The 24,999-nt window shown below is 35.3% G+C and overlaps 2 protein-coding genes across 4 annotated transcripts; one reads left to right on the top strand and one right to left on the bottom strand.

The window, feature by feature from the left end:
• Positions 766 to 3,545, top strand: LOC18766416 (transcription factor GTE9). 2 transcript variants are annotated; one of them, XR_002273021.1, is made up of 3 exons: positions 766 to 2,441; positions 3,041 to 3,260; positions 3,365 to 3,545. XR_002273021.1 is itself a non-coding variant. In XM_007199588.2 (2 exons), the coding sequence occupies exon 1, from the start codon at positions 815 to 817 to the stop codon at positions 2,432 to 2,434; it is 1,620 nt and encodes a 539-aa protein (XP_007199650.1). In that variant the 5' UTR covers positions 766 to 814; the 3' UTR covers positions 2,435 to 2,441; positions 3,041 to 3,545. The 2 variants fall into 2 exon arrangements, 1 of the variants encoding a protein (XP_007199650.1); XM_007199588.2 differs by having other exon boundaries at positions 3,041 to 3,545.
• LOC18767790 (GDSL esterase/lipase At1g29670) lies at positions 9,203 to 13,282 on the bottom strand. Of its 2 annotated transcripts, XM_020569712.1 has the most exons (5): positions 12,843 to 13,282; positions 11,740 to 11,973; positions 10,570 to 10,617; positions 10,164 to 10,416; positions 9,294 to 9,728 (listed from the first exon to the last, which is right to left on the bottom strand). In XM_020569712.1, exons 1-5 carry the CDS (start codon positions 13,248 to 13,250, stop codon positions 9,490 to 9,492), a joined length of 1,182 nt encoding a protein of 393 aa, XP_020425301.1. In that variant the 5' UTR covers positions 13,251 to 13,282; the 3' UTR covers positions 9,294 to 9,489. The 2 variants fall into 2 exon arrangements, with proteins under 2 accessions (XP_007201511.1, XP_020425301.1); XM_007201449.2 differs by lacking the exon at positions 10,570 to 10,617 and having other exon boundaries at positions 9,203 to 9,728.

The following is a 24,999-nucleotide window of genomic DNA, read 5'->3' as shown; positions in this document are numbered from 1 at the left end:
TGTAGGTAGTGTAAATCAAATTCTTTCATTTTGTGTCTTCTTATTTTACCTTTTAACCAATAGGAAATGAAAGGAAAGGAAAGGAAAGGAAAGGAAATGAAAAATATTTAGAGTGAGTTGAGACAAATTAATTTGACAATAGGAAAGGAAAGGAAAAATATTTTTTTTTAAACTTTGCATCATGGGTAAAATATATTTATTCATTTGTATACATCTGAAATTTATTTAGTACTTGAGTAACTGAGTTATGCATTTACTTAAAAGTAAATTTAGGTTTTAGCCACAAAAAAACTTTTATTTTTAGAAAAAGCCAAAGCTTTTTTAAAAAAGACAGAAAAATCTCTGAACTTTCAAATTAAAGACATACAAATGTAAATGATTCCTTAGGAAATCCAAAAATAAATAAGGGCAATTTTGTCTATTTTGACTTCTTTTAAAAAATTTATCTCTCTTTTGGATTTTTTCAAAATTTCCTCTGTTTAAGCTGGTGTTTCTGCGTGTTTTTTACTTTTTATTTTTTGCTTTTTTACGCGCAACAACTCAGCAACTGAGTCACCGAGTTATCACACCGACCTTTCATTTTACGTTTTGAAAACCAAAATAGCGCCACAACAATACATTCCCTCTTCTTTTCGTCTGTCTGTCTGTCTCTCTATCTCTCTGTTTCTCTTCAACAAGTAAGCGAAAGCGATCGAGTGAGAGTATTGAGTTCAACGATTGAGCGAGTGATTTTCTCTGCAACGATTGAGCGAGTGATTTTCTGGGTTTTCTCTCTGTAACGACTGTGTGAATTTTTGGGTTTCTGAAATAAAAAATGGCGTGGTCTGCTATAAAGCGCAGACAATTGGAGGATGGTTTTGGTTCCTTTGAGTTTCAGTTTCAGACCCAGAAGAGGATAAGGTCTTCTAGGGTTTCTGAGACCCAACGGAATGTAGCCGTTGAGGAAAAGTCGACCGTTGGTCTTCCTCTGCGCAAGGGTTTGGCTTCGTCTGCTACAAAAAATGCTGACCCAGAATCAGAAGATCTGGGTTTTGATGAAATCTGTCAGAACCAGAAGAGGAAGAGGTCTTCTAGGGTCTCTGAGACCCAACGGAATGTAGCCGTTGAAAAAAAGTCGACTGTTGGTCTTCCTCTGTGCATGGGTTTGGCTTCGTCTGCTACAAAAAATGCCAACCCGGAATCAGAAGAGGGTTTTGATGAAATCTGTCTAACCCAGAAGAGGAAGAGGTCTTCTGGGGTTTCTGAGACCCAACGGAATGTGGCCGTTGAGGAAAAGTCGACTGTTGGTCTTCCGCTGTGCAAGGGCTTGGCTTCGTCTGCTACAAAAAATGCCAACCCGGAATCAGAAGAGGGTTTTGATGAAATCTGTCAAACTCAGAAGAGGAAGAGGTCTTCTAGGGTTTCTAAGACCCAACGGAAGGAAAAGTCGACTGTTTGTCTTCCTCTGCTCAAAGTCAAAGGTTTGGCTTCGTCTGCTTCAAAAGAGACGTTGGATTGTTCTAAGGTATTGGATTCTCTGATGAACCTCGGCCATGCGAGCTACTTCAACAAGCCTGTTGTTGATCCTGTGGCTGAGAATCTGCCGGGTTATTTCGACGAAATCTGGAGGCCGATGGATTTGGGTACTGTGAAATCGAAATTGGAGAGGGGTGTCTACTCCAGCGCTGATGACTTTGCTGCTGATATCAGGCTTATCTTCTCAAACGCTTTCAGATATTTCCCCCTTGGGAGTAGAAATCGTGCAGCAGCCAAGCATCTCAGTGGGGTTTTTGAGACCCAATGGAAAGAAGCCGAGGAGAAAATGTCAAATGCTTGTCCTCCTCCTACTCCTCCTCTGCCCAAACGGAGACCAAATGGCAAGAGCTCTTCTGCTTGTAGGGTTCTTATGCAAAGTCAAGGGGTTGTTGGGGTTTCTGATTCTCACTCAGTTAAGTCAACCAAAGATGATGATTCTCACTCAGTTAAGTCAACCAAAGATGATGACTTGGGCACCCTTGTTCATCATGCCATGTATCAGGCCACAGACAATCTTTCTCCATGTAAGGCTAGGCGAATTCAGTCGCTCAAGATGCGATTTTCAGGTACAATACGGAAAGCAAACAAGATACTTAAGGGTCTACCTGATTCTCCACCAAGGAGAAAATTGATGCATCGGATGGAGCAAAGGCAATCGGCTCGCCTTGCTATTTTGAACATGGAGAAGTCAGTCCAATTTGAGGACCCTTTAAAGGATCTCAAACAACTTGAGATTCTGTGTGGCTGTGGCAGTGAAAAGGTCTACCTTGGATTGCCCCTTAAGCATTTGGGTTTGTACCTCAAGGAAGATGACGAGTTGCAGGGTCAGGACGAGGAGGCGTTTCTGAATGGAGATTGGGAGGAAGGCGAGATCTGCTGGCAGAAAGGCGATTGGGAGGAAGGTGAGATCCGCTCATGAAGTACAGGTTAGAGTTTACACGGAAAATGAGGCGTAGGTTACAAGCCACCTTGCCTCTGTTATTTGTTGTATATCGTAGTTGATTATATATTATAGTAATTCTGATTTTTTATTGTTGAGATGCCAGATTTGGAATATAACCCACTGCTCGACAAGATAGATGACTTAGAATCTTGCTATTAGGGAATCTCTTTAAGTTTTACTTTCTAATTTGTTATAGATAAGGTTTCCAATGTGGATATAGTTGTATCTGCCTGATGCAATCCTACACATCCAGATATCTTGGAAACAGTAGCAAAGTATGCACTGTTATGATGCATATAAGATAACATGTGTGTATGTTCCACAATATAATTTGTTATAGATGAGGTTTCCAATGTGGATATCGTTTCTAAAATGTTTTACTTCATGGAACTTTTTCCAGGATACAAAAGAAGATAAAGTGTGTATGTTCTGTTGTGTGTGTTTGTGTATACTATCCATGTTCATTGACCATATACATTATACATATCATATCATACATTGTACATGTCAGATGAAGTGGACCATTGTGCTCTCTCTCTCTACTTTTTGTATTGTTTATTTTTTTTATTTTTTTTGTGCCAGTTTTTGTGTGATTGCTATTTGATGGCTAATGCAACTGAGAGCGAATGGTTTGGGCATGAGGGACAAAAGCATGTAAGTTTGCAATAAAACTGAAATCAAATTCCACGGAAGCTTATCAAGAACTTGGAGACAATCCCCCATCTTCGCAGGTGCATCAGCTGCAGCTTTTCTGTCCCTATGAACGTAAACCATAGAAAAATTCCAAACTCCAGCTAATCAGGTTTCTGCATCTTTAAGTCTGTTTTGATTTATTAAAGGAATGAAATGATGAATAAGTGTTTCGCATCTGTACAAATAAAATGATTTCTTGTATAAGCTGTTCAGTTGCAAAGGTTGTTGCTATGGAGTGTGTGCCCCACTCATCTAATCCCAGCATTGGCATTTGCTTTAGTAACCCTGATAATCAGGTACCCCATCTCCGTTTCACCTCTAAATTTATGCTTTAAAGATGAATGACATTTCATGCAACAATTTACAGAGCTGCTACTGTTTAGGAAATCTATGCTACCAATTTGTGCTCGTTGTTTGATCTTGTCAGGTGTTTATGCCTTGTTTAGGAAATCTAGGTAAATAAAATTTGTGTTTGTTAATACACACTTTGTGCCCTGTGGAGTTTTCAGTTTGCTATTCCCTGCACTTATCCAAATTTCGTTTGAGCTAGTACAGAAGCTTGGGATTGCTCCTTATAATGGTTTTTTCTTTCAATTTCTTTTGGCTTGGTGGCTGCTACAGTGTGCAGTTTGCATTGCTGTTGGAGTTGTGTTTCCTTCATCATCTCTTCAATAAGGGTTATATCATGGCTATTTCAGGTAAAATTGCTAAAGATTTTATATTACAGATACTATTTGTTTTTGTTAAATTGAAAAGGAAAATGGAGTGTGAAAATTCCATTATTGATTGTTCTAATAGGTTTTCTTGTGACCTTCCATACAGTAAATGATTTGTTATCTTTTCTTTAGGCTTAGCTAACATTGTTCTTAAGAAAAAGCTAATTTCAATAACATAATGTATCACAATCATTTCTAAAGGTGCTATAAAAAGGTTTGTGCAGTGATCTTTTTGCAATAGCTTCTATAGTGATGTCTTGATGCTATAATCCTTTTTTGTTTTTTTGTTTTCAAATACTTCCTACTTGGCTTAGAGGGATCTATATATGCCACTCGAAGACGATGAGATCTTTGAGCATGTGCATGGGAGGTGACGATAAGTTAAATTTCTTGGCTATAGACCATGGGTTGATAAGTTAGTACTTTTATAATGCTGTGAAGATACAAAGGACCCATTGGCTTAGATTCACATTTTAAGATCAATAGGAACCTTTGAGAAGGTTGGTGTGCAAGGGCCTCAGTTGCATTCTTTTAAATGAGAGATCTCAAAGTGTTTGTGGAATTCATATCCCACAAATTGATGCTTTCATTGAGAGCCACCTCAACAGGATTTTCTAATTTGTTATAGATAACTTAGAATCTTGCTATTATTAGGGAATCTTATTGAAGTTTTACTTTCTAATTTGTTATAGATGAGGTTTCCAATGTGGATATAGTTGTCTCTGCCTGATGCAATCCTAGACATCCAGATATCTTGGAAACATTAGCGAAGTATATGCTTGTTCATAAAGTTTTTTTTTTTCTTTGTTCCGAGTACATTGCTTTCTGAGTTTATCATTGTGCTAGTTTTTCTTTCTTCTTCTTGGTTTAATAAAGAATGATAATGATGCAAGCCAGAATATTTAGCATCTTGAGCAACAAATTATTCCTTGTAAAAGAATGTTTCTGCATCTTTATGTTGATTTTGATTTAATAAGGATTTCTTGTCAAAGATGTTCAGTTGCAACGGTTGTTGGCTGGTCAGGTCCCCCCAATTTTTTTTTCACTCTTGTACTGTCTCTTCACGTCAATAATGCCATAATATGAAGGAAAACTATGGAGTGTGCCCCCTTCTTTTAAACCCTGCAGTGGCATTTGCGTCAGCGACTCTGATAATCAGGTACACCATCTTCATTTCTCCCCAATATTTATGAAATAACCCAATCAGTGTTTTCTTTGTTTTTCTTTTGTGGCTTAGATTTCTCCCTCCTTTTTTGTTTCTTTTTCTGGGGTCTCATTTATGTTGCTGTCACCATGGTTATGTTTTAAAGATCAATGACATTTCATGCGACAATTTGCAGAGCTGCTACTGTTTAGGAAATCTATGCTACCAATTTGTGTTCTTTGGTTTCGTCTTATCAGATGTTTTGAGCCTTGTTTAGGAAATCTATGGTAAATAAAATTTAGGTTTGTTTCATACTAGTATGATTTTCACTGAGAACTTGGGTTGATGAAGAAGAAAGGTCGGAAGTAAGTTTTAAAGTATACTATCTGCATTATGATATCTTGAGGTAGTTTGAGCATTATATATAGATTAGAATGCCCAGCAAGCAGTAGTGAACCTTTTCAAACATTTTCTGTCAATGTACATGAGCACAAATTAAGTCCACTCAAATTTTCTTTTATCAATGACTGAAAATCAAATAAACAGAAACCTTAGAAGTGCCACGTTTTAAACAATTGCCAGAGCTGATGAGGGCACTCCAAATAATAAAAATAGGAAACCATTTTTATTTGGACATGTTAAACAGGATCCTTGGTTCTCATCATTTACAAAAAAAAACATGGTACTTTCTGATGTGCCTAAGCCTGCAGTGGGGCAGAGTTTCTAATGGGGAGCATAAGCAGTTTCTCTTACTGTTTGGTCTCTAATTATACTATCCCTGCTCTATAGTTTCTAACTGTTATGTGTATCAGAGTGGAATAACTAGTAAGGTTGGCTTGGCGCACCATAAATTTGACTTGTTTTACCCTTCTACAGTTTAAAAACGTATACATTAAGCTTATTTTTGAAAATGTATGGACTTTTGGGTTGTGTGTAGATTGTTCTGATATTAGCGTTGTGGTAATCAATTATGGTCAGTATATGTCCTGGGCCCTTTTTCAGGTGACAGAAGCAAGTGAGGCATTTTAAGAGCTTCTTTTTCTGTAGCCTTTAATAGAATTTTCTTTTGTTAACTACTGCTGTCAACTCTTTGGGTTCTGATTTTCTGATTGTCATTGTAAGTCTTCTAATTGAGCATGATATTGACTTTGTGGTATGATTTTCTGTGTTTACTCTATCTTCTTTTCTTTTTACTATATCTTTTGTGCCTTAAACATATCTTGCTCTCTTTTCCTCGTTGTTGGGTTAGTTTGCGACCTAGGTTTGTTTTCACAAGTATTATGTATAAGATCATTTAAAAATTTGTTTAAAGATATCTTTGGTTCCAATTCTTCATTGCTTGTTTGTCTTGTTTGATGTTTGAGCTTTATTTTCGGGTACTTAGATGTTTGAGCCGTATTTTCGGGTACTGAGATGTTTGAGCTTTATTTTCGAGTACTAAGATGTTTGAGCCTTATTTTCGGGTACTGAGATGTTTGAGCCTTATTTTCATGTGTTGAGATGTTTGAGATTTATTTTCAGGTACTATGATGTTTGAACAATATATTAAGGTTACCATCCAAATGTTTGCGTTTTCCTGAAATATACTCTTGAAGAAATCTTTGGTCCCAATTCTTCATTGCTTGTTTTATCTTGTATGATGGTGGCCTTATTTTCAGGTGCAAGGATGTTTGAGCTCCCAGGTTTTCTTTTTCAATTTTTTGTTTTTGCATGATTTAAATATTGGTCGTATTAAAATAAAAGAATTGATATATTGGCAGAAAATATGGGGATAAATGGACAGATGTTCTGAAAATTTACAGATGTCATTTTCTTTTTCCTGACCAATTCTATAATAATCTTGATATGTTTCCGTTTCCTGACGTTCTTCAGGGAAATTGAAGTATTTCTCATAATATGTCCCTCTAACTCTGTTCTCCCTCCCCCGCCGCCCGCGCCCCCCCCCCCCCTTTTTTTTTCTTTTGAGGTCTCATATATGTTGTTGTCACTATGGTTATGTTTAAAGACGAATGACATTTCATGCAACAATTTTCGGAGTTGTTACCTGTTTTAGGAAATCTATGCTACCAATTTGTGTTCGATGGTTTCATCTTGTCAGGTGTTTGAGCTTTGTTTAGGAAATCCGTGTTAAATAAAATTTGTGTTTGTTAATACGGACTTTGTGCTTTGTTGTCGAGTCTTATCCAAATTTTATGCTAGTATGATTTTCACTGAGAACTTGGGTTGATGAAGAAGACAGGTTATAATTTTTGAAGTATACTATCTGCATCTTATGAGATCTTGAGGTAATGTGAGCATTATATGTAAGATTGGAAAGCCCAACAGGCAGCAGCTCTGGTTAGAGTTGATTTAGTATTGTATTTGTTCACCCCAAAAAGTATGGCTTTGTATTTATTTATTATTTTTTTGATACAAACGATATTATACTTTAATCTAATCTAAATTTTATGAATGATTTTAAATATTCAAAGCCCGTTAGTGGTCTGGTATATGTTTTGTATGATGTGCATGCACAAGCATGTTGCTATTAATATTGTTAAGCCCAATAGAAAGAGGTAATTCAGATAAAATTGTAATAGAAATCTTGCGCGTTATGAAATCTTACTTCTTTTCATGCCCAGACTGATTAAGGACTTTAAAATTCCACTTGCATGATGTGAGAACTCAATGAACAAATTGCTGAAATTGTAAAGGACCGAAAAAACTTTTATTAAAGGAGATAGAAATGTGTCCGAATGGACAATACAAATTAAAGAAATTGATAAAGAGCCCAATCGACCAGAATACAAGTGAGAAAAGATGACAAGGGAATTAAAATATCTCCAAATTGGACAAACTTAATTAGGAATGCACTGGTACTTAAATCATCACAGTTTGATTCAGACATCAATTTGATATCATTTTATCTTAGGAAGGAAACATAGCAAAATAAAGAGTTTCAACATGGTTTTTTTAGCCTCCATCGGTTATAAGGGTCTTGGTTTACCCTTGATGAATATGCAAAAATTTTCCTAATTTGGATGAAACCAAACATCTTTAGGAATGCATTGTGCATAAAAAATTTGAACTATCAAAATATTTTAGTACGACAAGCAAGTTAACTCATCAAAACCAGCATTAATTCTTTCTCATGATCCTTCAACTTTACTACCCTAGTCTCGACAACTACTTTCCATGCGTAGTTAGTCTAACCTGGACCACCTAGACATTACTTTGGACGGAATTATCTTAACACTTGTATTCGAAGTCAAATCCAACAACCTCAGATTGGCCAAGTTTCCTATTTGCTTTTGGTATTTCCTCAAAAGAATATTTTTCATGCTAAAAATCTCAACTTTCGTTAGTTCTCTGAGCGCAGAGATGTTCTTTCATCTAGTTGCAATGTTTAGATGAAGTTGAATTGTTCATGAAAGTTAATACAATTATGTCTAGTATAACATAGCTAAATTTTGAAGCATTCAAACTCGTATAGCCTTATCTAACTCTCACACACTGAAGCATGCTCGGAGAAAACATTAATGGGTGTGTTGCTGACCACTTTTATTGGTTTTGGGGAGCGTACCAAAGGAGAGAAAGCGAGTGGTAGCATGGTGAGGTTGACTGAGACTGACTTGTACATGAGAAATGGGATTCAGAGGTGTGGCGTGCTCCACACCATTTGTTCCTCACTCAAAATTTAATAGGCAGGTTCTTGTGCAGCAGCGTCCAATCATCAAACAAAGTGGACTCTCAACCAAAACAAAAATATTCTGATTTGATAAACACATCGCTTTCCTTTGGGATTTCCAGTTGGTAACTCATGACAAAGTTCTTTATTTTTCTTGCTCTGCCACACATTTTGCTGGTATGATCTCCTGTTGACGAGCAATCTCTCAACTGTGATTCTTGTTGTTCGATCTGAGTTCAAGTTACCTGAATCAAGAAATCTTCATCACTTTATCTACTGTTTATTTATTTTTTAGCTCTTTGTTTGTTCAAGCTTGGTTTGGTTTCTACCTTTTGTACTAGAGAAATATTGAAGTCCTTATTCTACTTGAGGAAAAAAACTTACCTATAACGGGAATAACACTGTTTTGCTATCCTCGATCAATAACACAATGACACGTGGAAAAGTTATCCTACATGTCACTGCGTTATTGGTTGGAGATAGCAAAAAGTGTTATCCCCGTTACATGAGAGTTTCTCTCCTACTTGAGGCATAGAAAAGAACTCGTATTGGGTCAGTTCCCCACTCAATTTCGGTTGTTTGATTATTAGTCAGTTCTTGGCCCACGCGCACTATAATCTAAAATATAGCCAACCTTACAAACGCATGATCGATACATTTTTATTGCAAACATACCAGAAAACAACCTACACAAGTACACATTACAAAGCCATTGGACTCATCAGTTCTAACTAAGTTCCGAAGCCAACTTGATAGACTATATTTTAGAGTTCAAACCTAAGTGTAGCAAACAGAGGTCATACCAAGAACCCTAGATTTTGGATTTGGTCATTCGTGCAATATTAGTGGGATAAACTTCGGTTTTAAGAGAAGAGACATAGGCCTTTGTTGCTATTTGAACGTTTACAGCTTCCGTTGGATGCAAGCCATCGAAGTACACATGACTGCTTCTGTTTGCACACACTTCACCTCCCCTCTTGCATAAAATTCCATTTCCACCTTCAGATATTGATGCCACTTCACAACAGGTAGTGCTAGAATCATTGAATCCTGTAACCCATGGAATTTTCAATTATAATTTACACGCTTTCGATTCACAAGGCATATATGCTTTTGCACTGAATTGGAATCTTCATGTGTTTGTGTATGTGCACTAATATATTTGACATGAAAACTTACATTGTCACACGAACGTTGTTAAATTTATAATTATCTAGACAATTTGGTAAGAGAACACTATAATTAATGAAGATTTGCAATCATGCAGCCCAAAAAAGCAACCACCTCAGCCCGGGTGACGGAGCCATGCCTAGGCCATAAGTGGGCCCCCCTATGGCCCCGGTGAAATGTACTTTATATATGCATGCAAAACTATATTTTGGACCACCCTATTATTCGGGGATACACTGTTAAAGTAGATAATTAAGAATTCTCTTCTTCTTTATTGTTTAATGTGAAGGGGCCAAGAGAGATCTGCATATATACCTTTGGAGATAGGGTTTTTTATAATGTCCCTGATGATCTTGTAGGAGTTGACAAATACAAGAGCAGAGCCAGGCATCTCTGCCCTAATCACATCCACCAAAGACTTCAAGTGAGAATTGAAAAGGTGAGCTGCCCAGTTCATATTTTGTACACAGCCATTGTGTGTTGGTCTGTTCATCCTCACCACTGGACTGCACCCAAGTGGATTTACTGACATCACAACAAATTTTCGAGCTCCCAAACTGTGCAACTTCTGTATCATCATAAATTTTAAATGAATTAATTAAGATTGGCACTTAACTTAAGTGACTTGAGCCACACACAGAGAAAAAGGATTAAAATTATTTTATTCTTTTTTAATACAAGTGATAGTCTAATTTAGAAGAGGAGGAGCCGGGTTTCTCACACACGCACTAATATGATGCCACGGAGATTCGAACTTGAGTCTTCTAATCTGCAAATCAATACTATTTTTCATTGAACTAGATCCCATTAGCACATGTCATGCTTTTAATTTGTCAAATATATGGTCAAATCTTTTCTTTCCAAAAGATCTTGCATATATTATGTCGGATTTCTAATCAGGAACGTTAGTTAGGTCAAATCTTTTATTCAATTCCTGTTTCTGATGTTCTATGTGTATTTTGCATAAAAGACTTTGTCCTGTAATCAACCTTTATTACATGTGTGTGGAGTGGGATGGGTTCATTACTGAATTTTATGTATGTCTGCATATCTACCAACAGCTATTAATTGTTTCGAACTGTAGCTCTATCTGAGCCGTCCATTTGGCAGGCCATGGACACGTATGACCTAAAGCAGTGGCATGTCAGCCTCGTCATAAATGAACATGTCTTTCTACCATCAAAGGAAAAGTCGTAAAACATTTACATTAATTTACATGGAACCATGTTCGTCCAGCAGGTTCAGGTTGTATTTTATATTCATACAAAACTCAAGCAAATCGTTGAAAGATTTAATTTGTGTGGTGTGTGTTGTTTGCTCTTGTTGACTCAGTCGTTGTTCCCGGCATTGGAACAGACATATGATAATAAATACCACCATTTACTGATCAAATCATTTACTACCTTCTGAACAGGGAGTCCATACACAAAATGATATACTCGAGTTATAAATATAAGTAGATGGCATAGTTGACGAGAGTTATATCACACAGTACTATATTACAATTACCTATATTCTACATGCATATTCTTTTTCGTATTTAGCATGTTATATTGTTATATTATTTTTTTAAATAAATATCATGAGGTGTTCGGGTCAACTTATGCACACCTTGACTAATCTCCACTCGTAGAACTGAGTCTGTCGCTAGCCACCAGGTATTGCAACTGCTGAGACTCGAATTAGGGAGCAAACCCAGCTAAACCCCAGAGTCTTACCCAAATGACAGACAAACCACTGAGCCACTCTTGGTGGTTTATATTGTCATATTATTATTTTCAATTATATTTTACTTAATTTTCTTGCATAATTGAATTTGTGTGAAATTTTTTTTATTATAAAAAAATACAGCAATTTTATGAAAATCACTTGGGATGTTGAAAATACAAACCTTTAGTTGTCTGGACAAAGAGGCAGTTAGATTGGCAGTAAACACTTCCAGACTGACATTTTGGTTGGAGCTCCTCAGAAAGTAGTTGAATGAGTAATCGTTTCCACCAGTTCCCACCACAAACAAGTAGTTGGGAAGTGACTGAGGGCTTCTGCACCCCAGTTGGGTTTCTAACTCTGGCAACGTTATCTCCTCAAAGTTTCTAATTTGCTGGTTCATATTGATCACATGGCCCTGAAAATTGCAAACCCCATTTCAACAAATTGAATTTAGACATGGCTAGCTTACACATGGTCAGATCAGATGTTAGCCATCAGTTTCTGCTTACTTTGGGTTCATGAAAACATAATATATTAAAAAATATATAACAACTAGAATTCAAATCCCCTGCTGCTTTTTTAAAATAATAATAATATCATAATTAAAAAATACATATATTGTCAGACTGTAAATCTACCGATAAATCTAGAACTTTGAACATTATTAACCCATGTATAAAATTTAAAATAGTATTATGCATGTAAAAGGTTGGCTCATAGAGTATATAGGATCCCTAGCTTTTGTGATACAACACTTGCATATCCAACAACTACGACCAAAAAAATGTAGCTTTCACATATCACTTTCGAAGGAATAAGTAACCCAAAAATTAAGCTTCACAGCTGGAATAGAGATCATTATTGTCATTAACTCAGTCACATCACTTTTTATTTTCTAAGGAAGATGTCTGTGTTTTTGTTTTTTCCTTTTGCTAATATAGAATGTTTCTGGGTTAATAATAGCAAAATTTGGCCGGTTATTGCTAAAGAGGGTTTTTTTCTCCTAGTGGATCCGGTTTACATTGTATTTCACTCAAATTCGAAATTATTTAACTATTTAAATAAGCATTTCTCGTTTTAGTGTTTTCTTAAAGCACTATTTTATTAATAATAATTACATGTTCTAATCTAGATTTTTCGGACTGTTGAAATATAATATATATAACGGTCATCATGAACTCAAGGTGATATGTGTAGTCCAAGAGGAAGAAGTAGAAACTAATAATAATAAAAAAAAAGAGAAGAAGATGATGATAATGATAAAGATGAAGTAAATTGGCATACCGCCAAGGAGCCAGTATCATCCAGTATACCAGAAGCACCAGAAGCGAAGTTGACACCATGAACAATCTTGCTTCCTCTAGTTTTGGGGTCAGCAAAAGCTGGGATCAAGGAAGGTAGCTTAAGATGGCCACCAAGAAGGTCAATAACATTTCTGCCATTTGTGAACCTTCCAGAAGGCCCAAGAGGAAAATCAATTCCATAGGGAAAGTAATCAGCTCTGGCCAGAGAGTTTGGCAAGAAGTTATTGTTGCCATTGTCAACCAAGGAACTTCCAAACACAAACATCCCTTTCATCATCCCACCCTCTGCATTTTTATTACTTACACTGCAATGGCAACTGCAGAAGGGAAAACAAGCAAGGAGGGAGAGGGCTAAGAAGAAAAGTCTGGAAGATGAGGTTGCAGCCATTTCAGTTTTGGTAGTATGGGCTTGTTGGTTGATACATTTATATTCAGCTATAATAAATAATGGATTTTATTTAACCTAAATACAGCGGTTTTAATGTGTAGTCATTTTTGGTGAAAAATGGGCCCCCATCACCAATCGTAAATAGAAACGAGTATATGTGGAACTTGTTTTACATAAAAACCTTAAATTTATTATTAATACTTTTTTTAGTACAAGTAATAGTCTAAATTAGAGGAGATGAGAGTTTCTCACACACACACAATCAAGTTACTATGACATTTGAACTTGAGACCTCTGATATGTAAGTCAAGGGCCTTTTTGGTGTATTTGAAGACTCTATAAACTATAGACAAAGTCATCATAAGTAGTAAGCTCATCCGTAGAATGATCACTGGGAAAAATTGAGTATTTCTTAGGAGAATACTTACGTGCAATCTTGTCCATCCAATGTGATTAATGAATCTGTGCGATACACATGTCATGATCGAAACACTTAATTTGATTTATTTTTTGTTTATTTTGCAGATATAATCATTTAGATTATGATGTAGGAAATAAATAATTATGATTCTCATGTGTGTGAAGAAAATTTGTTAACCACAATGGGGTGAACAAGTTGAATGCACCTAAGTATTGCACCTAAGAGCACCTCCAGTGCAAATCCAAACCGGGCCAAATGGTAGCCCTAGGCCCCAAACCCTCCCTCCAGTGCGCAATGTCCAGTTCGGGCAGGGATAGGACCCACCAACTCGAACAAGCTCACGTGCAAGAATTGATTGGACTGTTGTCCAAAGGCTGGTGATGTCAGCATGACGTCACGCTGACGTCAACTGCTGATTTTCAAAACAAAAACAAAAATTACTGTTGGCGTGTGGAATACAGGCGCCAACAGTAAAAAAAAATTTGAAAATTAGCGGCTAACGTCAGCGCTCATCTGCTAGAAACCAACGGCTACAAGCCACGTGGCTTCTCATGGAGCCTCTGATCCAAAAATCTTATCCAATCCAACGGCTCTCCAATTTTTGACTAAAAAAAATCGAAAATGTTTGTAAAAAATATCAAAAAAATTCTGAATTTTTTTTCTATAAATGCCTACCAATATTATTCACTTTTCACACTAAATCTTTATACGAATTCATCTCCTTCCAAAAAATTTCACTTTTCACCCCAAATATTCTACTACAAAATTTCATTTGTGCAAAAATACAAATGGCTTCTTCCATCAAGCGGAAAGGTCATGGACAAACATTCAAAGAGGTCAAAATCTTGGCAAGAAGGTAAAAAAAAAAAAAAAAAAATTCCCTTTTATTCAATTTAATGTCTTTTTTTAAATTTATATATTTATTGCATTTCCACTTTTATTTTTTTAATAGATTATTCAAGGCAAAACAAAACAGAGGAAAACCATTACCCATGGCTCCTCAAGTGAACAATGCCCGCAGTCAGTTCCAGTGGTGCGTTCCATGTCTGAAATAATGGCACTATTACGTCCTCCGAAGGAAAATACTCCCCCAATCGTGATCCAATGGAACCACCTCAGCCAATGATTGAGTCGTCCTTGTACTCGATTGTGTCGGACTATGAGAACCGGGAGTATTTCAATTGTATGATGAGTGAGTAGGTATTTCAATTGTATGATGAGTGTGATTACAAATATGGACATGTGGCAACTGAAAATCTTATCCTAAAATTTTATCCGAAAATCTTGTTTGAAGTTTGAGATGAGAATTTTATCATAAATAGTGAGACATGCCAACCAAAAATTTTATCCGAAAATCTTACCAAAATTAATGGTTTAAGTTAGGGGTGGCAATTTCGAACACTACTCGAAACCTGCACGAGAAATTAGCGGGTTCAACCCGCATGATAAAAAAACAGGTCAATTTCGGGTCAACCCGTTCTAACCCGTTTAATAAAGGGGTGGGTTTCAGGTCAACCCGTCAACCCGCTATAATACTTGTCTAACTCGTTTATTAAACGGGTCGTGTCAACCTACATCAAACCCGTTAACCCGTTTTATTTGCAAACTCTAGGGTCGTTTGGTACACAGGCTTGGCTTGGACTGGCTTGGATTAAATTTAGTACCACGTTTGTTTCATTTAATTCTAGTCTTAGATGGGATTGCTAATACCGGGCCCACCAAAAACACCTCCTTAGGAGGGGACTACTAATCCCATGTAAAAAGTGAGGATTAGCTAGTCCTATGTTTACCAATGTATGAGATGCATATATTATATTGTAATACTAATAACATATATTACTATTATTATTATTATTACATACACATATACTATAATATACATATATACATGTATATACACATATACAAGTATATATATACACATATATACATATATAATATATATAAATACATATAGATATATACACATATATTATTATTATAATATACTCATATACACATACATAGTAATATTATAATAATAGCATACATGTATACATGTATATATGTAATATATATTATATTATATATTAATGTACATATATACACGTATATACATGTATATATAAACACATATATATACATATATAATATATAAATACATATAGATATATACACGTATATTATTATTATAATATACCCATATACACATGCATATTAATATTATAATAATAGCATACATGTATATATGTAATATATATTATTATAATACATATATATATAAGTATATATACATATATGTGTATATATTATACCCATGTATGTATTATAATATACATATACACACGTATATAGACATATACATTATATATTTATACTATATGTATATATATTATAATATACATATATACACGTATATACATGTATATTATTATTATAACATACCCATATATATTATCTATTATAATATACATATGTATATGTATATGTATTATACCCATGTATATATTATAATATATAGATACACCTATATACACATATATTATATACATGTATATACGTATATATATACGTATATTATAATATATAATATATATACATATATTATATATACATATGTATTTTGTAATATATATATAATATATATGTATATATACATACATATATAATATACATATATACACATATATACATGTATATTATTATTATTATTATTATTATAACATACCCATATATATATTATATATTATAATATACATACATATATATAAATATATGTATATATGTATTATACCCATGTATATTATAATATACATATATACACCTATATACACTTATATATATGTATGTACGTTTATATTATTTAAAATATATAATATTATTATAATATACTTATATACATGTATATACATATATATATTATATATATTATAAAATACATATATACATATATATATATATTTTTGAAAAAATAAAAAAATTATAGTCCTAGTCCAAGCATACACCAAACGCAGGATAAGTGTTATCCAACTTAGACCAAGCCAAGCCAAGCCAAGTCAGTCCCTAAGCATAGTCCATGCCAAGACAGTCCTGTGTACCAAACGAGCCCTAAAAGACTAAAACCCAAGCAGAATACATATAAATAATTTAATACCCTCTTTTTAAAAAAAAAATATTAACACGCATATATATGCATAAGTTCATAACCTTAGCCTCTCACTTATACGCTCTGATACAAATGACCTTTTCACACAGCCACCTAGCCTCAGTCTGTTCAGTGCTCACCAAACCAGTTCTCTCCTCTCCAAGTCCAATCCAAGCCTCATCTCTTTACTCCCTCTGCTTTGGTCTCATTTCCTTATACCTCTCGACTCTCTCTCGTCCACCTCTCAACAAATAACCAGAGGGTTGGTCTCGATACCCAAATCAGATTCAAAGGTTGGTTCTTTTTCCTGTGCTTAGTTTGCATTTGACGGAATTCCTTTTCCAGTTTTCGTTTATTCTATTGGTTTCTGATTATTTTGTTTGCGTTGTCTTAGAATCTTAGATTGGTGGTGGTTTTCTGAATTTTTTTTTTTTTTTGGGTTGTTAAAGAGAAACTAATTATTATAATATTAGATTGTGAATGTGATGATAGTGGTGAAATAAAGCCAGTGAAACCCATCAATAATGTACTGGCAGACAACAGCATCAAGATTAATAGTGTTGTTTTGTTGTTGTTCTATTTCTAATTTATTTATGGTATTGGACTTTTTTTTTTTTTATTTCATTTCAGGTTGATTGGAGGTGTTGGAATTTATAATTTTGTAAGTGTTTTTTTTGTTAAATTCATTGTTGTTTTATTGCACAGATTCTGCTTGATTTTTTTTTTTAAATATAAAATTATTATGTTTCATATAGGTGGATCGTGGAATGGATGCTTTTGAAGGTGCATCCGAAAGTGCTAAAGGTGGAGTTGGAGAAGTTAGAAACAATGTGGTTGATTCATATCCATCAAACAACAACAATGCAGTTGTAACTCAGAATGGTAAGCAGTGTAGAAAACTCACATCAGTGGTATGGACTCAATTCCTATAGATGAAAATAATGAGCAAAGAGCAAAGTGTTTGAAAGGTGGTCAAAAATATTTGTGTGATAGTAGATATGGTACTGGGAATTTGAAGCGTCATATTGAATCTTGAGTGAAAACTGATACTCGTGATTTAGGCCAGTTATTATTATCTAAATCTGATGGAGCTATCTTAACAAGGTCTTCCAAGTTTGATCCTATCAAGTTTCGTGAATTATTAGTGATGGCAATTATCATGCATGACCTACCCTTTCAGTTTGTTGAGTATGCTGGAATTAGGCAAACTGTTTAATTATGTTTGTGCTGATATTAAGTTGGTATCTCGTAATACTGCAAAGGCTGATGTGTTGAGTCTTTATGATAGAGAAATAGCTAAGCTTAAGGAAATTTTGGATTCAGTTCCTGGAAGAGTTTGTTTGACATCTGATTTATAGACATCTATAACCACAGATGGTTATCTTTGTCTCACTGTCTATTTTATTGATGTTAATTGGAAATTGCAGAAAAGAATATTAAATTTTAGTTTTATGCCTCCTCTTCATACTGGCGTTGCTTTGTGTGAGAAAATTTATAGGTTGTTGACTAATTGGGGGGTGGAAAAGAAACTTTTTTCATTGACTTTAGACAATGCATCTTCAAATGATACTTTTGTTGAGTTACTGAAGGGGCAACTTAATTTAAAGGATGCATTATTAATGAATGGAAAGTTTTTTCATGTTCGATGTTGTGCTCACATTCTTAACTTAATAGTGCAAGATGGGTTGAAACACATTGATGATTATGTAGGGAAAATTAGGGAAAGCATTAAGTATGTTAGAGGTTCACAAGGGACGAAACAAAAATTCCTAGATTGTGCTGCACAAGTTTCTTTAGAATGTAAAAGGGGATTGCGTCAAGATGTACCCACTAGATGGAACTCCACGTTTCTTATGATTAACAGTGCACTTTATTATCAACGTGCGTTTCTGCATTTACAATTGAGTGATTCTAATTACAAACATTCTCTTTCTCAAGATGAATGGGGAAAATTGGAAAAACTTAGCAAGTTTCTTAAGGTGTTTTATGATGTGACTTGTTTGTTTTTTGGAACTAAATACCCAACAGCAAATCTGTATTTTCCTCAAGTTTTTGTGGTGGAAGATACGTTGAAAAAGGCGAAGGTTGATTCAGATAGTTTCATGAAATCTATGGCAACTCAAATGATGGAAAAGTTCGAAGTATTGGAAAGAGTATAGTTTGATCCTTGCAATTGCTGTAATATTGGATCCTAGATACAAAATTCAGTTTGTGAAATTTTGTTATAAAAGGTTGTATGGTTACAACTCCAAAGAAATGACTAAAGTTCGTGATATGTTGTTTTCTCTCTTTGATTTATATGTTCGGATATATACTTCTTCTGAATCTGTTTCTGGTACTTCAAGTGTCTCAATTGGTGCTCGTTCTCATGTTGATGACATGGTTTCTAAAGAATGCTTGGATGTTATGAAGGTAAATAACTATTTATTTTCATAGGAATACATAAAAGTTTAATATACATTTGACTGTTTGTGCTCATATTAATGTTATAATTTTTTTTTTTATAGGAATTTGATAACTTTGAAAGTGAGGAGTTTACACTTCTGCCCAAAAGACTCAGTTACAATTGTATTTGGATGAGCCCAAAATTGATAGGAAGACAAAGTTGAATTTTCTTGATTTCTGAAAAGTGAACCAATTTCGATATCCTGAACTATCAATTTTGGTACGTGATTTACTATCTATTCCAATATCCACAGTTGCATCTGAGTCAGCATTTAGTGTTGGTGGTAGAATGCTTGATCAGTATCGTAGTGCTCTTAAGCCTAAAAATGTTGAGGTACTAGTTTGTACGCGTGATTGGATATTTGGCAAAGGTATATTTGCTCAAACTTTGATTCTTATTTCTTGTATCTGTTTCTTTTCGACATCAGCTTAATCCTTATTATTTGATTTGTAGAAAATTATACTTTAGCACCCAACCTAGAAGAATTGACTGAGGATATTAGCAAGATGGAAATAAATGCTACAGATTCTGCAGAGGGCTCTAATACAGTCACTGTTGGTGGACAAAGTTGATGTGGTTGAATGAAAGATGAAGACTGATTGTTATTAAGTTGGTTTTTATTTGTATTTTGTGTTGTAATTATTTCACTTTTGTAACTTGATTTGAACTTTTCTGTTCAATTTGGAGTTGAACTTGAACTTTTCTATTCAATTTGGAGTTGAACTTGAACTGATGAATATGTATTTGTATTTAATTATTTACTTAGGTTGTATTTGGGGGAAGTTTTATCAAACTATTAAAATTATTGATTTAGTTATTAAAAAAAAATGAAAAGGTGACGCGTTACATGGGTTGGGTCGTGTCAACCCGTTTATAAACGGGTTGTGTTCGGGTTGATAATTTCTGACCCGTTTATTAAACGGGTCGTGTTCAGGTTGATCATTTCTAACTTATTTAAAATCTCGACACGACACGAACCCAACACGACATGACCCATTGCCAGGCCTAGTTTAAGTATAAAAAATAGAAAATAAATTAAAGTGAATAGTGTTGGCCCTTGCCCTTACTCTTTGGGGTAAAGGTGCTCTAAGAGCATTTCCACCCATTTACCATGGCAAAGGCTAAGGGAAAGCAAGGGTTGTTACTATTCATGTGAATAGTGCCATCCCTTGCAAAAGGCAAGTTGTGTTTCCACTCATTGCCATGGAAAAGGGCAATTACTATTCACTTATATATATATATATATATATATATACTTAAATGATTAATTTGGTTAAGATTTTCAGTTGCCACATGTCGATATTTATTATAAAATTCACATATGATATTTCGGATAAAATTTTCGAATAAGATTTTCGATTGTCACATGTCCATATTTATTATAAAATTGACATTTCAAATTCAGATAAGATTCTCAGTTGTCACGTGTCGATATTTATTATAAAATACAAATCTCATATTTCAGATAAAATTTTCACCCTCTAAAATTGCACCACGTGTCATCTCTATCTTCTAAATCCCTCTATAAAATCACAGCCTCAACTCAGACCTCTCACATCATATCCTCTTTATCCTTTCATTTATCATATTTTAGAAAACACATTATACTCTCAATGTCTTACACAAGGAGGTTGTTGGAGAGGCAAGAGTGAGAAAATGAAGAAAGAATGCGCAAACGAGCTAAAGAAGAAAGGGAGAAGGAAGAAGGAAGAAGATTATGATCAAGTTGCCATGGCATGCTCCATTAATCAAGGCAAGGCCACAGTGGTTCACAAGTCTGTTGTGGCCCAAATATGGACAGACATAGGCATTCTCGGGAGTAAGAATCTCTTGGAAGATTACTTTATCCCAAATTGATTATACTCTAATTTTGATTTTCGAGAGTAATATAGAATGCAACCCCATTTATTCAATAAAATCATGCATGATGTTTGCAATTACGATGCATACTTTGTTCAGAAGTATAATGCTACTAGGGTTTTGGGTATTCTTCTGGAGCAAAAACTTACAGCTTCTTTATGGATGTTGGCATTTGGCACATTTGCAGACCAAGTAAATGAGATTGCTAGAATGGGGAAATCCATTATCCTAGAGAGCTTGATCAGATTCTGTGATGCAATTGAAACTTTCTACTCCAGGGATTATCTCCGTAAACCTACGCCTAGGGACCCCTAAAGGCTTCTACAAAAATCCAAGGCTCGGGGTTTTCCAAGCATGATTGGAAGCATCGACTATATGTATTGGCAATAGAAGAATTGTCCAACTGCCGTACGAGCCGAACCTGATCTTCCACAAAATTCGGCATGAATTTTTCTCCATATATGAGAGAACTTCATCTCATTGCCCGTGATCGGACAATGACCAACTTGGACCCAACAATCACGCAACAAAACATCTTCCGTGGTTGTCCACGACCCTCCGACTTTGATAGAAGAGGTCATTTGTATTTTTACACAAATGAAATTAAGTAATAGAAATTTTAGTGTGGAAATGAATAATATTGGAAGGAGAAGAATTTGTATGAAGATTTGGTGTGAAAAGTGAAGAATATTGATAGATATTTATAGAAGAAAAAAAAAATCAGAATTTTTTGGTTTTTTTTTTATAAATGTTCGAATTTTTTTTACACAAAAATTGGCAGTCTTTGGATTAGAGGAGAAATTAGGATCGAACACACCAGGACGTGCCATGTGGCTTGTAGCTGTTGGCGGAAAGCAGGGCTGTTCAAACCCTTGCGCTAACGTCATTAGCCTTTGGGCACGAGCTCGGGCTCAATCTGCCTTTGGGCTTGCCCGATTTGGTGGCCCCCACCATTTGCCTAGGCTGTGAAAGCCCCCTGGAATCGCGCAAAGGGCCTCAGGCCCTCTCTTACCCGGGCTAGCCTGCTGCGCTAGAGTTTCTCTAAGCATACCCTTTTTTTACCAACCTACCTTGTATCTTTAAGTTGTACCATCTAGTTTAAGCTTTACAGTGGAGACCCATCTATGCACCTACAGTTTGAAAAAATCAAACGACTCGGACCGCTAATTTAGTTTGGATGGTCCGATCGGGTTTCCAGTCCAAATGCCCAGTTCTAGTGGAGACCCATCTAAGCCTTACAGTTTGTTTGCCTCTTTCGAACATAGACAAGTTCTCATGTAGCATTATTACGGAACGCTTGCATTTCTTCATTTATTGCATTCTTCCACTTGTGACAATTTTTAAAATTTTCCCATTTGTAAAATGGTGTAGAAATGAAGGAGGTTTGCCTATTTACAAGTTGAAGTGTGCAATCGAATAATTAAAATTGTGTTACGTGTGAATCGAATAAACAAGTATGATGGCAACACATGAGTCAGGCAAACAGATCGAGACGTGAGTAAAAGTTCGAGGTCCGACATGTGTTGCCATTATTGTGTTGACATTGTTGAGATGATGACCACGTGTTAAGATCACACAATGTAAACAACATATATATCGTTCCAGCAATGCAAATGCCCGAATTTTTCTTTTCGTGGATCTCACAACTTGGCAGGTTAGGGTAAGTGTTCAACTTGGGTGTCTAGACACAGATTTTGGGTGCAAGTATGAAATTCATGATGGTGAAACAACAATTAATATTACACTAATAATGTAATTCAACAATTAATTTAAACAGTAAACAAAATCGCGAAATTAAATAAAACAGTAAAACAAAACTGACTGGTTTTCCGGATAGAGGCTTGCAAATCGCAATGTCCTTGAAACAGAATTTCACCCCTACTCAGTGCTTGTAGTTGTGCAGGCATCTACTCCACCAAGATACAACTATCTTGAAACAAAGTCCTAGCACTAGGGCTTTGATTTCTGGCGAATTTTGTATGTTTATCTCTCAAGCTACAGACTTAGAATGAACTCTGCATTTTTTATGTATTTTAAACAGAGCCCGAGGCCCATCTTTTGACTAATTAAATATATATTATTTATATATACTAATTAACCATTGACCCAACTAATTGGGCATTGACCCAAAGGCCAAACCCAACAAGCCACTCAATTGGGCCACTTGTATAGCCCAATCCTAACTATTCTATTTCCAAGAGTAGATCTTATAAAGACCTTCAAGGAACTATAGTTTTCCAACTCAAAACATATCTGCAATGCCTTGCAAAAACCAACAATACCCCACATTTGAGTTGAAATTTGTATTCAAACACCTAACATGCCCCACATTTGAATGGAAATTTAAATGCAAATGATGCCTGGATCACATGAGAGGTAGTAGAAATTATATGCATCAGGAGAAGTGTCTTTCAGACTTGAACTTACCCTAGTGAAAATATATTGGGCCTACCGGATGACGTAATGGATATAATGAACTTGAACTGTTCACTCCTATTAGTAAACCAAGATAATATATCTCACACATATCAAATCAAACACACGTCAATTCATACGTTTATGTTTATTTTGGTCCTGAACAAATTCCGGTATTCCTAGGAGCTTTAGAGAGTTTGAGCCATATTAACTCTCAAAAATACGACCCCACATTTACTCCTATATAGGTGAAATTAATAAAGAATAGTCTGTCATATTCCTCTTGATCACAAGATATTAATGTCATTAATGCATAAGCATACCCTCAATCATCAACAGACAACACACACATATCATAGAAATGAGCATTTTGTGTGTTCAATACTTTGAATCATCCCCAACTAGTTCTCCTATTAAACCTAGACCATTGGATCTCCAATCAACTAGGTTAGGTTTCTGCCCGGTTTGATTCATTGAACTGGCTTTAGACCCATTCCCCTCAATGCATATAGAGTTTGCTCTCTTGGTAGGCCTTTTGTCAAAGGATCTGCTATATTTTCCTTGGACATTACATAATCAATGAAAATGACTGCATTTGAGAGCAACTGTCTAATCGTATTGTCTCTTCGCCTTATATGTCTAGACTTTCCACTGTAGACACTATTTTTGGCTCTTGCTTGGGCAGCCATACTATCACAGTGTATGCAAATGGCAGTCACAAGCTTGGACTATATTGGAATATCCTCAAGGAAGTTTCTAAGCCATTCAGCTTCTTCAGCTGCTTTATCCAAGGCTACAAACTCTGATTCCATTGTTAAACGTGCTATACACGTATGTTTAGAGGATTTCTAAGATACTGCTGCACTTCCTAATGTGAAAACATATCCACTAGTTGACTTGGTTTCTATATTGTCAGAAATCCAATTTGCTTCACTGTATCCTTCTAAAACATGTGGTTATCTCGTATAATGCAATCCATAACTCATGGTGTTCTTTAAGTATCGTAACACCCTTATCAAAGCATTCCAATGCTCATGTCCTGGATTGCTTGTATATCTACTAAGCCTACTTATCGAGTAAGCTATGTCAGGTCTAGTAGAGTTCATCACATACATCAGACTGTCAATCACTTGGGAGTATTCCAATTGTGAAATGGCATCACCAACATGGTTTTTTAATTTACAATTGGCATCAAATGGAGTTGCAGCAGGTTTACTGTCGAAATGTCTAAATTTTCGGAGGATCTTTTCGACATAATGAGATTGTGTAAGGATATAACCATCATTGTTCCTTTTAATTTCAATTCCAAGTATGACATCTGCTTGACCAAAGTCCTTCATGTCAAAACTTGAGTTCAACATTGCCTTAGTGTTTGGGCCAAAACTCTGCACGACAGCCCATTTTTGTCGAGAGGCCCATGAACAAAACATTTGGACTTTCATCTACAGGAATCAGAAGTAAAAAAACCAAGATACTGAAAATG

The sequence above is a fragment of the Prunus persica genome, chromosome G8 (genome assembly GCF_000346465.2).
Source record: "Prunus persica cultivar Lovell chromosome G8, Prunus_persica_NCBIv2, whole genome shotgun sequence".
Classification (NCBI taxonomy): domain Eukaryota; kingdom Viridiplantae; phylum Streptophyta; class Magnoliopsida; order Rosales; family Rosaceae; genus Prunus; species Prunus persica.
This window is presented reverse-complemented; position numbering and strand designations above follow the sequence as displayed.